Consider the following 14,100-nt stretch of genomic DNA (forward strand, 5'->3'; position numbering starts at 1 on the left):
TTCAAAGTGAACTACAGAGAATTCAGTGGAAACTGAATACATTCTTATGGATTGACTTTAGAGTTTTGTTTTCTTTGGGTCCTTCTGGAATAGGCAGAGGGTGAGGAGGGGTAAGGAAGGAGAAGCATTGCATGCAACCCTCTGTATTTCTATGCCTGGCAGAGCATGGCAGCCTGTTTAACTATAAGGAACCACAGCTGGCTTTGCTCTGCACAAGTCCTATGGCTGAAGCCAAGATGCCAGCATGCACCTTACTAACATTGTAGCATCACTAGGGCTCTGTCATTTCTTGAGGGGCATGCAGATGGTGACTAGTTGTTGTTAAGAATGTAGGTCAAATGTTAAACCCCGTTCTGTTCTTTGATGGATGTGTAGTTCCTGCTAGAGCACACCAGTTACAAGGGGGAGGAGACACAGACTTTTGTAGCTTGACCCTCCCTGACCTAAGTGTAGAGGTGGTAGACTCTTCGTCCACTGCTAGGAGGGAGGCACCTACTTTTGGAGTTAAAGAGGGACCACTGGAAATTTGCTTCTCTGCATGCAGTAGTTCAAGCAGGGGATGTATCCCCTGCCCACACACCAATACACACTAGTGGCACTGGGAGCACAGAGAAGTAACATACTCTAGCCTGCTCATATGAATTCCATAAAACAGCCCTAAAAGCCTGATGTGGCTCCAATCACTCTGCTGAGCAGCAGCATGGGCCCAGGTTTGCTGGCTGCCTGTGTCTGTGCTGCCCTGCATCCAAACGGTTGAGCCTCTTGGAGCTGGCAGCTGGGGGAGCAGAGTCACAGGAGCTGGCCACTGGTATGTCTGACTGCATGGCCAGAGCATCCTCTGCTGGGATGTTTGACACAACTCAGAGCAGGGTCCTGTGAAGAGTTTTGTGACTTAGCTTCCAAGTTGTGTGAAAACAGTTAGCTCCTTCCAAACCAGAGTTAGCCTGGAAAGCAAGGTAGGTTCACTCATACTATCCTGTACCTGGACTCCTGAACCCTACGGGACACTACTCATGGCAAACTGGAAGTTTACTCTGTTTGGTTTTTGGTGGTTGGTTTTTTTTTTTCTCCTGAAGTGTATTTAGTTGTTCATCCAGGGATTGATTTGACATCATTAAAGCCACTGGGGAAGAGTGGTTTGCTATTGATGTTAGTGTATCTGTGATCCTGCCCATAATATTTAGAGCTGTGGAATATACAGTACAAAGATTTATCGATGGTAAGGGCGTGCAGGAACATGTGACAATATCAAGAGGAGCAGTGGCAATCTGCAAATAGGACTCCTGTATCCTGACACAGAGTGGGCAAGTGATGTCTGGTAGGCATCTTTTTTTCCTCTTTCTTTTGCTTAGTTTCCCAAGCTGAGAACTAAGGGTCATACTGCTCTGCTTTGCAAAATGATTGGGAGGACCAATTAGTTAACTTTATGTGAAGCCTGGTGGAAGCACAAAATGTTTCTGTACAGGATTCAATCAATACACATCTTTAAAAGCAAAATCCCCAAACAGAACAAAATAGTTTTCTAGTCTTTGGTCTCCACAGAGCCAGGAGTTTCTGGAAAGAACAAATCTGTAACTGCTTGCTTGTTCAGAAATACAGAATTGACAAAGGTTTGTTGGCCTTTTCTACCTCTGGTGTTTCACCCTATGAGCTCATCTATCCTTTTTCTCTGCCAGGGCAGGAATGTTCCCAGCTGTACATTTCTAGTAGTTTAACTGGTTTTAAAAGTCCCTGATGTCTTGGTTTCCCCAGAGAGCCCATTTTGCAGTGTTCAGGCATTTATGAGGACAAGATGTGTCTTGATACTTGAGTTATGATTTTTTTTTTCCTGTCAGTAGTTCCCCTTCCTACTTTGCCTCTTTTTCCTTAGTTTTATCCATAGCAGAAGGTTGCTAAGCCAAGTTCTTTCTCCTGCTTGATTACCAGGAATTTGGAGCAAAATGGTCTTGTGGTTAAAGGCAAGGTCTATAAATCAGTTCTTGACAGGCTTCTCCTTGATGTCCTTTGGGCTAGTAACTTAATGGAGATATTTCTGAGTGAAGAAACTGTCCTGAAGAACATTAGTATGCTATGGCATTAGTAACTAATTAAGGGCTTTATGATTTCTTCCACTGAGGAAAGAGTTTCTTGGTTATTGTCATCATACATACCACCTCCTGCCCACTGAGCATGGGGCAGGAGCCTGTTCTTCAGGCAGAAGGTGCCAGGATTCAAACATGGCAAAAACAGGTAACAATGACTTCAGGCTTCTGCCTTACACTTGAAATGCTCAGCTTGATGCTGCAGGAGAGACTTAGGCTCTCTTCTTGGGTAGTACATATGAGGGTCACCAGGCAACTTCTTTTCTCCCTACATGGCTGGCAGGAAGTTGAATAGCTGTGAATCCCCTTTAAGATGTGGGGAGACTGGTCTCAAGACAGAGGTGCAGTGCTGAGTGAATGGGGATCAGGGCAGGAAGAGAGCCAATGGAGCAATCAATAGGTGTCTCAGATATCCAGGCCACTTTCTTTAAGAGAGCTCCGATCAATGCATTGCACCAAGGGAGCTGCACTGACACCAGAGCTTTGCTGTCTCAGGTTCTCCTGGCGTGACGCTGCAGGGCAAGCCAGACTCACTGGGGAAAGCGGCAGCGGAAAGCTCTGCCCACAGAGCCCAACTGGCTCAGATGTCTCAAGTGTTGGCCTGTCTGGCTGCCTGTCTCTCACTTTTCCCTTCCATCTGGAGCGTGTCCCTAGAGAGCGTTAATTAGCCCCTCTCTAGCAGGCTCAGATAGGAAGCTGCTCAACCTGGAGTCCAGAATTCCATCAGAGTCTGGTCCCAGTGCCTCTGTGGCAAAGCACTATCCCCAGCACACTTGTGCTGTGTTGCTCTTGCTGAAGCACCAGCCTGCAGGCAGTGGGAGATGATACACCTTTGCGGTTTCATGCAGTAGACCTGTGTGCCCCTCTGCTCTGCAAACACCAGGGCAACCTGAACAACCTACTGCTGACCCCAAATGTAGGAGATGATCCCTACATACAGGCCTGGCTAGTTGGGGTGGCCAGTGGAGGAAAGCATGCCCTGTCTTGGGCCACTCATGTTCATGCTTGAGCCACACATGGCCTTTCTGTTCCACAGCAGTTTGTTTGGCTGCAGGAGGCAGGTGTCATTTCAGATGACACATGGCTTGTGTGAGTGGGCTCAGAGGTTTGATTTTGGACATTGGCTGGTTAAACATTGTCACAGCATTGCCGTCCACACCTCTGCTGCCTCTCTGAAGTCCCAGTTCTATGTGTCACCTTGCAGAATGGTACTGTGATGAGGACAGTGATGTCAGTTCATCTCTGAGTGTCAGTGTGGTGGGTTGACTTTGTCTGCCCCACCAGGTGCCCAGCAAGTTGCTAACTTCCCCTGCTCAGCAGAACAGTAGAAGAAGATATGATGAAAAGCCTCATGGGTCAAGGTAATGACAGGGAGATCACTCAACAATTACTGTCACAAAAGGCAAAACCTGACTTGGGGAAAATTACTTTTGTTTATAGCCATTTATTAAGAGAAATAAAAACAAAACTACAACACCTTCCTTCCACTTCTGCTTCTTCTTAGGCTCAGCTCACTCATTGTGTCTATCTCCTCCCCCCCTAAGCAGTGCAGGTGGACAGGGACTGGGGGTTTGTGGTCACTTCATAATACTTCATCTCTGCTGCGCTTTCCTCCTTGCACTGTTCCCCTGCGCCACTGTGAGTCCCTCCCACAGGATACAGTCATTTGTGAGCTTCTCCAGTATGAGTCCTTCCCATAGATTGCAGTTCTTCAGGACCTGCCCCAGCATGGGTCTTTTCTTCCTTTAGGAAGAAACTGCTCCAGTGTGAGCCCCCACAGGCCACAGTTCTTCCAGAAAACTCACCCTTGCCTGGATTCCACCAGGAATCTCTTTTGGCACGGGCTGTCCACAAAGGTGTGGCTTGCCATAGAATTGTAGAGTCATTTAGGTTGCAAAAGATCATCGAGTCCAACCATTAACCCTACTCTACCAAGTCCACCACTAAGCCATATCCCCAAGCACCACATCTACCAGGCTTTTGAACACATCCAGGGATGGTGATGTCCACCTGCTCTTGCATGTCCTCTACAGGCTGCGGGTGGATGTGCACTACTGTAGTCCGTCATGGGCTGCAGGGGCACAACTTCACTGTTGTCTTCTGCATAAGCTGCAGGAGAATCTATGCTACTGTGTCTAGAGCACCTCCTCCCCTCCTTTGAGTCTTGCTTTCCTTCTTAATAGGAATAATGGGTATTATGCTGCTGAAAGTCATTTGTCTTGTGCTCCCTGGCAGCACTCAGACTTGTCTCCTCACAGTCTTGCTTGTGACTGAGGCCCAAGAGTAACTTTCTGAGATGTGTGAGTGGCTTCTGCCCAGTTTCTGGCAGGTGTCACTGGTTGTCTTCCAAGAAAGAGGGCAAAGACTGACAGGGCCCTGGGGATGTGTCCTGTGGTAGACCAGATATACCTTATTTCAGAAAAGCATAAGGTATTTCTGGAGTCCCCACATCTACATGCAGTTCTTGTGATAAAGCAGGAGTGAGAACTCCCAGGATAGGAAGCCTGCCGTGTGTGAGATGTTTTGCTCCACTGTAAATGTCTTTGAAGAGAAGTTGTCCTCTTGCCCAGCCTCCTGGCTGTCAGGAGTCACCCAGCAGGGTCAAGTTGACTAATTGAAGGAAAGAAGGTGGTCTTGAGCTGAATGCAGAAAAGGGAAGCTATGTAACAGTGAGGGAGGTTGTTCAATGATCCAGGAAAGGCATGTGGTTTATTTTATCTACATGACTGTTTCTTCCCAGAAGCGTGTCTGCTCTGGTGCAGCACTCCCAGGTACAACATTCCTTTCCTAGGCTTTGCTCCTTTGCCCCTAATGATTTTCCATAAGAAATGCTAGAGAAGATGCTAAAATTTAATGGGGCACCCAAAGTCTTTGTTACCATTCCCCCCAAGCTTGAACTGCTATCAGTCTAATCTCATTTCTGAGGTAGTAATTTCTGGGATGTGTGAATACTGACACTGTAAGGGCCAGGTACTGAAATATGAATGAGAAGTAAGAAGAGAGCCACTAAGTTCATTCAGCTCTTAGTTGTGCCCCTTCTGTCCCTGCTGTCTTTTGGAATACCCTGCTTCCCAGGAGTCTACAGTAACCTGAAAACCCTAAGTGTCTGCATCTCTGTGAATGTTGGAGGTGATCCCACTTCAGACATGGTGGGCCTGTAATGTCCAGATTTCCAAAGTGACTGTCTCTCTCCTGTTCAAAACCCTGGCTAGTTAGAAAACCTTAGCCAGTGGAACTTTCCTAGTATTTACTCTTAACTTCATTAATTCCCTTGCCAGTTGCAGCTGGAGGCTGGTGTTCAAACTGTCTCCCAGCTACACAAACCTGTCACCCTGGGCAGGTCTGGCTCTGTGATGTCGTAAACTGCATGCAGTCATCCAGGATCTAAACAATGGGTTCCATGTGCTGGCCATCTCAAACTCCTTCTGCTTAGTAACTTTGCCTTCATCCTTCTCTGAAATCCAGGTAATCAAATTAACAGCAAAGCTCCTTGCCAGCAACATAACCAAAAGCAAGGGGTTTCATTTCTCTTTTCAAGTGGAAGAAACTCTCAATGGAGCAAAGTGTTTCCAGCAGCGTCTCCCCTCTCCCTCCTGCCCCCATCCTTGCTTCCAGACTGTGGATTCTCAAAAAGATATCTGATTTCAGTGAAAGCTCAGCTGACATCCCTGCAATATGCTCAGGTTCTTGCTTTGCGCTTCCTGGGAAGGCTGAGGGCTCCTCGGGGATTCTGGGTAATTGGGTTAGTGGCCAGCTCATGTCAGGAAATTAAAAGGCAGCCCTGATCAGGTTGCTGCTTCATGTGATTTAATGGCTTTGTATTTATAGAGTCTTCTGCCTCCAGCCGCTGCCAGAAATATCACTGTTGGAGGCATCCAAAGGAGTACCAGAGAATGACAAATTATCATTTATTTTTTTCTCTGTAATACTCCTGTGTTTCAAAGCAGACAGGCAGTCCCTGTCCTTTGAGAGAGGACCTCCAGGTGTAGTGAATGGCATCTTGATATCTGTCATTCACACCCAGCTCTTTTCCGAAGCATGGACCCAGCGTTTGTGATGTGTCTGGAGCTGCGCTGGCTGCTGGTGTGACACAGAGGGTGTTCTGCCTTGGACAGGGTGATGATAATTCTCCAAAGAGGAGGCTTCCCGGGGGTGGGTGGCCACAAAGTCCACACAGGGCTAATGGCACTTGGTATCTGTTCTTTGGCCACAGGACCAAGAACCTCTCCACACTTTCTGCCATATACAATGGATTATGAATCTCATTGGTTTGGTTCCTCCCATTAATTTTGAATTATTAATCTGCCTAGGTTTTTGCCATAACTGCCTTAAATCTCCATTCATGAATATGGACTCCCAAACGTGAAGCCTAGGCTCTGTTGATGCACATCTCGCAGAATCACAGAATGTTAGGGGCTGGAAGGGACCTCAAAAGATCACCCAGTCCAACCCCCGTGCTGGAGTGCTTGCAGGCAGGTGCAAAGATGTTTGGATGCAAAGCTCCTCAGCCCCACAGCAAGCCACGGGTCCCACCAGGCAACCCAACACAGTAGCCCTGTTAATGCCTTTGCCCAGTTGGGAAGGATGGTCCAGGGGAACCCATGTTCCAAAAGGCCCACCATGTTGTGGTGAGCCTTTTGCAAGACAAGATGTCCATCTGTGTGGGTTCAGAGAGACATCAATGATCTTGAAGGTCTCTTCCAACCTGGTTTATTCTATGTATGTATCACCTCTACAGAAGCTTATGATAAACACTTTGTGCTTCCTGTCACCAAAAATGGTGCTTAATGCTCTTACAACTTACACAAAAAGGAGAAGCTGACAAAAGATGCAACCATCCAGGGATGTTTAGACCCCAATCATTATGCTACAAGTGGTTAGGCATTTCTCACAATGCAATAGGTAAAATCCTCTGAGGTGAGCAAGAGCTGGGTGGGACTGAATGCATGTCCCACTGTTCTACAACTTGAGGCATGTGCATCTATGCTTTCAGTCTCTGGTGACTTATATTTGCTATTCACTCATCTTTGCTGAGATTCTCAATCACTTCCCCTGACTCACCTTTTAAGATTGTGCCAACCCTTAGGCTTCAGAGTATTCTGAGAGGTACGTTACTCAGAGTTGTCTGGCACAGCTGTTCTAATTTAAGAATGAAATAGTAAGTGGACACTAGTTCTTAGTGTTAGGAAAGCCACTGCTGAGGACCTCAGGAGAGACTTCAAAGCTGCAAAGCCCAAGTAGAAGTGCTCTAAGAGGCTGGCCAAAGCAGCAGCACTGTGTTGATGGGTCTAACTCCCTCACCTCTGTGGACCTTCATCACAAGCAGGCCTCTCTCTTTGCAGGGATGGAGGCCACTCTGTTATGTCATGTATCTAAATATTTGGTTCTTGACCCAAGCTTATGCTCCTCTGCCTGTTCCAAAAGGCTCATACACTCTACCTAAGCAGACTGAGACAGAAAACTGGGCTAGAGAAAGCATTGGTCTGACCCTGCAGGAGTTCCTTTGTTGTTCAGTGAAGAGAACTATCTGTCATCATTGCTCCTCAGGTAAGTGTCTGGCCAGAGATTAATGTGGAGGTGCCAGGCTCTCTCTGTTGTCTGTCAAGGGAGCCCAGATGCTCAGAAGGAAGCTATCAAAGTAAGTTGAGTTTAATCACATGCAGGGCTGCTGGTTCCTCTAGGCAGCAAGCACTGGTTTGAGGATGTAGCTCTGAGCACTATCTCTTGGAAAGTCTGTGGAGCCAGAGCTTTGTCATCTTTCTAGGTCCTCTTGTGAAAGACATCCTTGGTCTTTTTCTGCCAAGCATGTGCCTGCAGATCTTCTTTTCACACAGAACTTCTCAGCCTGCTGCTGTGCAGGTATTGCTGCCATGAGTGACACAGCCAACAAAGGTGCTGTCCTGCTTCAGACTGCTTAGAGGGTTGGGATGAGAAGAAAAGCAGAACATTTGCATGGACCATGGACCTGTGAGTGTGTGTTTACCTGTGGAGATTATTACAGAGAGCTAAACAAGGTACTGAGGTGTTCTTTATTCCCATCTGCCCTTGGAGTTCTTGTTAATTCCTGACTTTCCAGGGTGATTGAGAAGTGAGATGAGGGAGGCTCAGCACAGGAGGGAAGCTGTACATTTGAGAGACAGCAATAGCTAATGCTGTAGAGACATCTCTGCAGAGCTGGCAGCCATGCAGCTGGCGTTGGAGAAGAGTTGGTTTGCAAGCTGTGTGGGTTACACTAGATCCTGTATGCTTTGGACCAAGCACCTGGGACATGCTGCTTGTGTTTTTCCATGTGAGGAGCAAGGATGCTTTGTGCCATTGCTCCAAGCCATAGACAGCCTCTGGCAGCAGATATGGCCAGGTAACACAGGGCCAACCCATCCCTTCAAGTCCAGGGACTCTATAGCCAGACAGCAAAGGAGCATTCTTACCTGACCAACATATCCCTGAAAACATCAACGTTGGAGCAGGCTGCAACATCCTGCTTGAACTGATTTTACGTCTGTATAGACCTCTGCAACACAGGAGATGGATTTTTCAACTCCACTGTCCACCTCCCCAGGTGAGTTCCCCACCCTCCCATTGCAAGTGTCATTCCCAGGCTTGCTGACCTGTACCATGCTTGTTCTGGATTTTCCTGGCCATGCTGACTTCAGTTTGATTTCCTGTATTTGATATGAGTTGGGCAATTGCATTAGTCACCTACAAGGAGATTTTCCAGGGACTGGCCTCTTTTTGCAGTAGAAGAGTGTAGTAGGTCTTATCCCTTTCCCATACTGGAATCTCAGAGTAACAAGAGTCTGGTCATGCTGCACTGTTGTTTGACAGAGATGCCTTTCCCTGTGGTCTGTTTCTTTCCCCATCTTGGCAAGCCTAACTTCTATGGTCATTGTTCTCTGTTTCTTTGATAGGCCTCCTGGCTCATTCACCCCATTGCCACATCCTGTTGTCTCTCTTCAAGTTCAGAGCAAAAAGGGAGAGGGAGATTCTGTACAAGACACCTTAGGCACAACTGTTATCCCTGCCTTTCTTCTCTGACCTTAGCTATGCTTTCCATCTTCCTTAGGCAATGCCAATTCATGTACATTAGACTGCTGCTGCTGGGGACTGGGGCATCTCTGTTAGCTAGAGCACCACCCCAGCTCAGACCCTGGGAGAACAAGCAGTGGGCACCGGGCCTGGCTGGCGTGTTGAGGAAGCTCAGCAGAAGCGCCCATGTGGGCATTGCTGCCTGGCCAGCACTTGCCCTGTGTTCTCTTTAGTTGTTTCCTTCTTGGTCTAGACACATATTGTACCTCTAGACACATATTGTACCATGTAAACCCTGTAGCTTGGCTCCTCTGTTAGCTCTTTTGGCAAGATAGATCTTTCTGTTCCTATCAGTTCATGGGCATGTGATAGGACTCAATGGAAAGTGAGGTGAGGCTCGTAATCTGACACAACAGCTGACACTGGGCCTAGACTGCATTTCCCACTGCCCAGAGCCTAGCTTCACAGAGCTTTTAAGAGTATTTTTAGTACCCAGAAAATAAAAGAGAAACTAAGCCTGGCTCTGTGTGCTGTCACCTCTGCACACTTGGCTATTTTTACTTCCGACAGACTGGGCCTGGGTCCAGCTTTTAAAAAAAGCTGGAATTATTTTACTTCCATTAAGAAAAAAACCCAAAGCCTGATGTTATCAAGTCAGCAAGGGGACATCTGATCCCAAAGTTGTCAGGCAGATGTCTCTCCGAGGGGCATGTCAGAGAAATGCAGGGAGCTTGAACAGATCAGCTCAGCTCTGCCACTGCAGAAGCTTGGTGCTGGCACAGACCTCTCTGCAAGAGCTCTTGGAACACGAGTGGCACCCACAGGACGCTTAGAAAACTGACATTGCTACCCCAGGCAGGCTGCTCAGCTGAAAAGTCCTGCACAAGTCCTGCCCTCCTCCACACTAGGTCAGAGGGGGCTCAGACAGGCAGGGGAGCTGAGAGCTGCTGAAGGTGAGCTGGGATTCAATCCCTACGGCAGACACTGGGTTTAGCTCCACACCTGGTTAGATGGGGTGCCTGGACTTTTATGCAGGGCCCCTAAAAAGGTAACAAGATTCAATGAACAGCAGCACTTCCTTGCAGCACAGGGGAGTGGGAGGAGCAGGAGGATGTTTCCAGCGCAGACAGCCTTCATTTGTGAGGAAGCAGCTGCCAGAAAAGAAAGTTATCAAGGGTTAGTATTTCCCAAACATCGCTCTGTGCTGTTGCATCTCACATTGTGTATGTAAGTCTTCCACTGCTGTCCTAGCAGCCCCTCCATGCTGACACAGTCAAGAAGGAAGGGATTCAGGAGTGCCTATGGGTGCTGACAGTTTTGCAGGATGAGTTCCTTCTCACCTGGGAACTGGCCAGTTCTGATCCACACAAGAAATGGATTTGTACAGGAACCGGAAGGCAAGGCAACTGCTTTCTCTTGCTGCTGTCTTCTTGCCAGACCATGACAGCAAATCCTGTGTAAGTCTTCTGTAGGGACCAGCTGCATCTTGTAAGTGGCCACTGCACTTTGCAGTTAAAGCTTAGGTGGCTGCATGTTTGGTGTGAAATTGTCCATGGGGGTACTGTATTTACTACTTGGCCTTCTCTCCCACCTGCTTTCCACACACGCTCTCACTTCCATTCATATCTCTGGTTGCATCCCCCTCCATTTCTACTCTACTCAGTGCTTTCCTTCATGCTGCTTCTCTGAGCTCACCCACTGCATCTCCTCACTCTATTTTACTGCCCCTCTTGGAGCTGCATTGTAACCAGTTGCCTATCTTAAAATCAGCCACTAAGGCAATCGGAGTAGAAAAGCAGGCATTAACAAGCCACCTGAATACCACAGCTCAGGACCAGGCCATGATTTTTGGCCATGCCCTTTCTTCCCATCTAAATATAACCCATTTGCTCATCAGATCTTTGGGGAAGGGATTTTGCCATGATGCTTGTGTCTGGAGTGTCACAGTCAGGGACTCAGGTTGAAACATTTTTGTGTGCTGTAGCACCTGCAGGCGAGCTGCACCCAGCAGCTGGCACTACATAGGGGTCGGCCTGTCCACCAGCTCTGTGGCTGGAGTGATGAGGACAGGGTAGAATAATGGTACTGCAAATGCTGATTGAAAACATTTGCCTCAAGGAGTGTCACACAGGATGGGGAACAAGAGGACAAACTCTTGTTCAAAATTAACAAGGCAAAGTCCTTGGGCAAACAGACCTCTATCTGCTTGGTGAGGGAAGGAGGGATGGAGGGCAAATCTCTCTGCGTCTCTCTTATCTTTTTTTAATGCACTTAAGTCCTTTGTGTCCTTATAATCTGATTGAGGGTCCCTAATACTGCTGCAACCTGTGCAGCCTTCCTTCTGCCAAGGACTGGAGGATGGCATGCTTCTCCTTGGGAAAAGGAAATGAGCTCCTTCCCCCATTTCCTCCCCATCCCTCCCAGTCTTGCCTCACTGCTGCTTATCAAACTGCACAGTGAAAGCATCCTGGAGGGCTGTGTGTTGCTCTTTCCTGGGCTCAGAATGGTGTCTTCCTGCACCACCAACACCCTGCCCACAGGTGTGAGAGAATGGATCCCCCTATGATTCTTCTTCTGTGAAGGTCCTAGAGAGCTGTGATTTAGGCCCGAAGTCCTGCAGCCTGTTCTAAATTATTCTGTAATATTTGTATAATCTTTGTTTATTCTGACCCTTTCCATTTTCTCACCTGATTACTTGATTTACTGGCAGTTCCTGTAATTTGTCTCTCCTTTCTCTCCTGGCTTACAGGTGGATGTCATTCATTCAGCAGAGCATGTATCTTCTCTCTTAGGAAACCAGGGCACACTTACAGAGGGGAAAAAAAAACATGGGTGGAAATGAAAGTTCCCTGCTTCACCCAGGACTTCATTAGTGCTGTTCCTCAGGGATATCCCTAGATAATCTCAAGTTTGGGATTCCCTGGCTGCCCTATCTGAAATCATTCTCTGGATGTGTTTGAACTTCCAGACTACTTGCTGCTGGAAGTAGAAGAAACAGTAGGCAACTTTTTCAGAGGCACCTACTATGTAAGTGATGAGTAGTAGGCTTAGGCATGTCAATGAGTTCTCCACACAGAGTCAGAAATATAAAATGGGGTAAGGAAAGCAAGTTATTCAGTGTGGTCTGAATTCACCTGTTTGGCTTCATATCTTTCTCTGCATCTTCAATGTCTGCTGTCCTCCCACAGCAGCCACTTGCAGCAGCAGTTCCTTTGCTCTGGAGTGCCCCAGGCCTGTTCATTCCTGATTGTCCTGCTCAGTGAAAGCAGCAGGACTCTTAAAAGGAAGCAGCAATATAGCATAAATAACATCATGCCTGTGAGCTTGTCCCCACACACCATGAAGCCATGCAGGTAATGCCACCTATAACTCCTAGGGGTGCTGCTAGAGTCAGAGATTTTGCTGTCAGACTGTAGAACTGAGTGCTGTTGTCCTGTCTGTCGGTCAAGCTGGGTTGGATGCTTAAGCTGTGCAGAGTATCATGATCTAGATGCTGTGACAAGTAAGAGTTTTGTGTGGGGCTGGTGTGAGCATTCCAGTAAAAGCTTCCTCTTTTCCATGATGTGGTAGGTGAACATGGCAAGAGTAAGTGACAGACCTGAGCCTCTTCTTAGGGTAAAATATTTGCCTGCAGACTGCAGGTTTGTCAGATCTACACACTGTTAAAAAGCATCACTTCAAAAGTGACTTGGAGTGTTTGCTTTTAGTTGTTCATGTTTATGTAGTGGATTGATTGTGAAATATCAGTGGCTTAATGTGATTAGCAGTAAGTGTATCACATAACTGGTTCCTACCATCAGACTAGAGGGACTCTTGTGTTTCTCTGGAGGTGCTTGTGTAGTGTCCACTGAAATTTTTGTTCTCTTTGAATTCTCTTACATTTACCTGCAAAGATTTTTTTTTTTCTTTAATTTCTTTTTGCAATAGCTTTTTCTTTTTCTCCTGGCAAGCCTGAGTTACCCCAGTTGCACAGGAACCGATTACCAGAGACCTGAGAACTGGACAACCACCTATGGCTTTGTTCACAATTCATTCTTAACGTCATACGTTGTACTAATGCAGCATCTGGGCTAGTGCTACTGCTAGAGGGATTTGCATGTGGTCAGTCAGTCACTTCCCAGTCATGGGGACCTGTTTTCAATGTGTGATTTGCAGTTTGAGTTACTGTATTTTGAAATAGCGGCAACAAATTCTTCAGTATCTCCTGCTACAGCTCTATTGTTGCTTTATTGTAGTAGAGGCTGTTTCTGTTTATTTGGGTTCTACTTCTACTAAATTTGCTGTACTTGATGAAGGCTGCAACATCCATTTGTAGTTCATAATCTGTTTGCTCTAGGTCACTTTTTCAAATACAAACAGCGAGACGTCACAGAACATTTCACTTCTCATTTTTAAGAACAATCTATTTTTATAACTGCAGGTTTGATTGACATTTAAAGTCTTTCTTTTTAAAGGCAAGAGCACCTAGAGGGCATTGAGGTCTGAAGGTTTTCATTTGCCCATCAGACTGATGGTGATTCAAAAGCTTGAATGGGTTAATTTTTGTCTTCATTAATGTTTTGAATAAAAGTAAAGCTCACAGCAGTGTGGTTAGAGCTGGAGGCAGTGTAGCTGTGTTATTGGGATTGCTGGGTTCAGATGAGATCTCAAGTGTGTGGGAGACAGAAGCTCCCTGGAGTGTGGGGAATGTCTTAGCAAATTTTAGCATCTGCATGTCAATGTTCCCTGTGGCACCAAGGAATCATGAGGATTTATCTTGTTTTACCTGCAGGTGTTCGTCTGGATCGAGTCCGTGGAGGGCGTCAGAAATACAAGAGGAGACTGGATTCTGAAAGCAGCACTTACCTGAGCTTGCAGATCCCTCCTCCAGCTAAAAAGCCACGTATGTACTGGTCTGGACTTGTGGTCCTCTCAGCAACCACTGCATTGCTTTTTACTGCTCTGCCAAAATGGACAAGGGAGCAGTTGTCATTTCTGATTCCCATAGCGGTGC

The 14,100-nt window shown here is 46.9% G+C and overlaps 1 protein-coding gene across 4 annotated transcripts in view; it reads left to right on the forward strand.

The window, feature by feature from the left end:
- The window catches only part of ESRRB (estrogen related receptor beta), a 138,567-nt gene that overhangs the window by 106,853 nt on the left and 17,614 nt on the right, over positions 1-14,100 (forward strand). For all 4 annotated transcript variants that reach the window (XM_068165563.1, XM_068165562.1, XM_068165565.1 and 1 more), the window contains one exon: positions 13,879-13,989. In XM_068165563.1, coding sequence (XP_068021664.1) covers positions 13,879-13,989 — 111 coding nt within the window. The remainder of the gene's footprint in view (positions 1-13,878; positions 13,990-14,100) is intronic.

The sequence above is a fragment of the Melanerpes formicivorus genome, unplaced genomic scaffold, assembly GCF_026170545.1.
Source record: "Melanerpes formicivorus ecotype bairdi unplaced genomic scaffold, bMelFor1.0.p_v2 SCAF_90, whole genome shotgun sequence".
NCBI classification, from domain to species: Eukaryota; Metazoa; Chordata; class Aves; order Piciformes; family Picidae; genus Melanerpes; species Melanerpes formicivorus.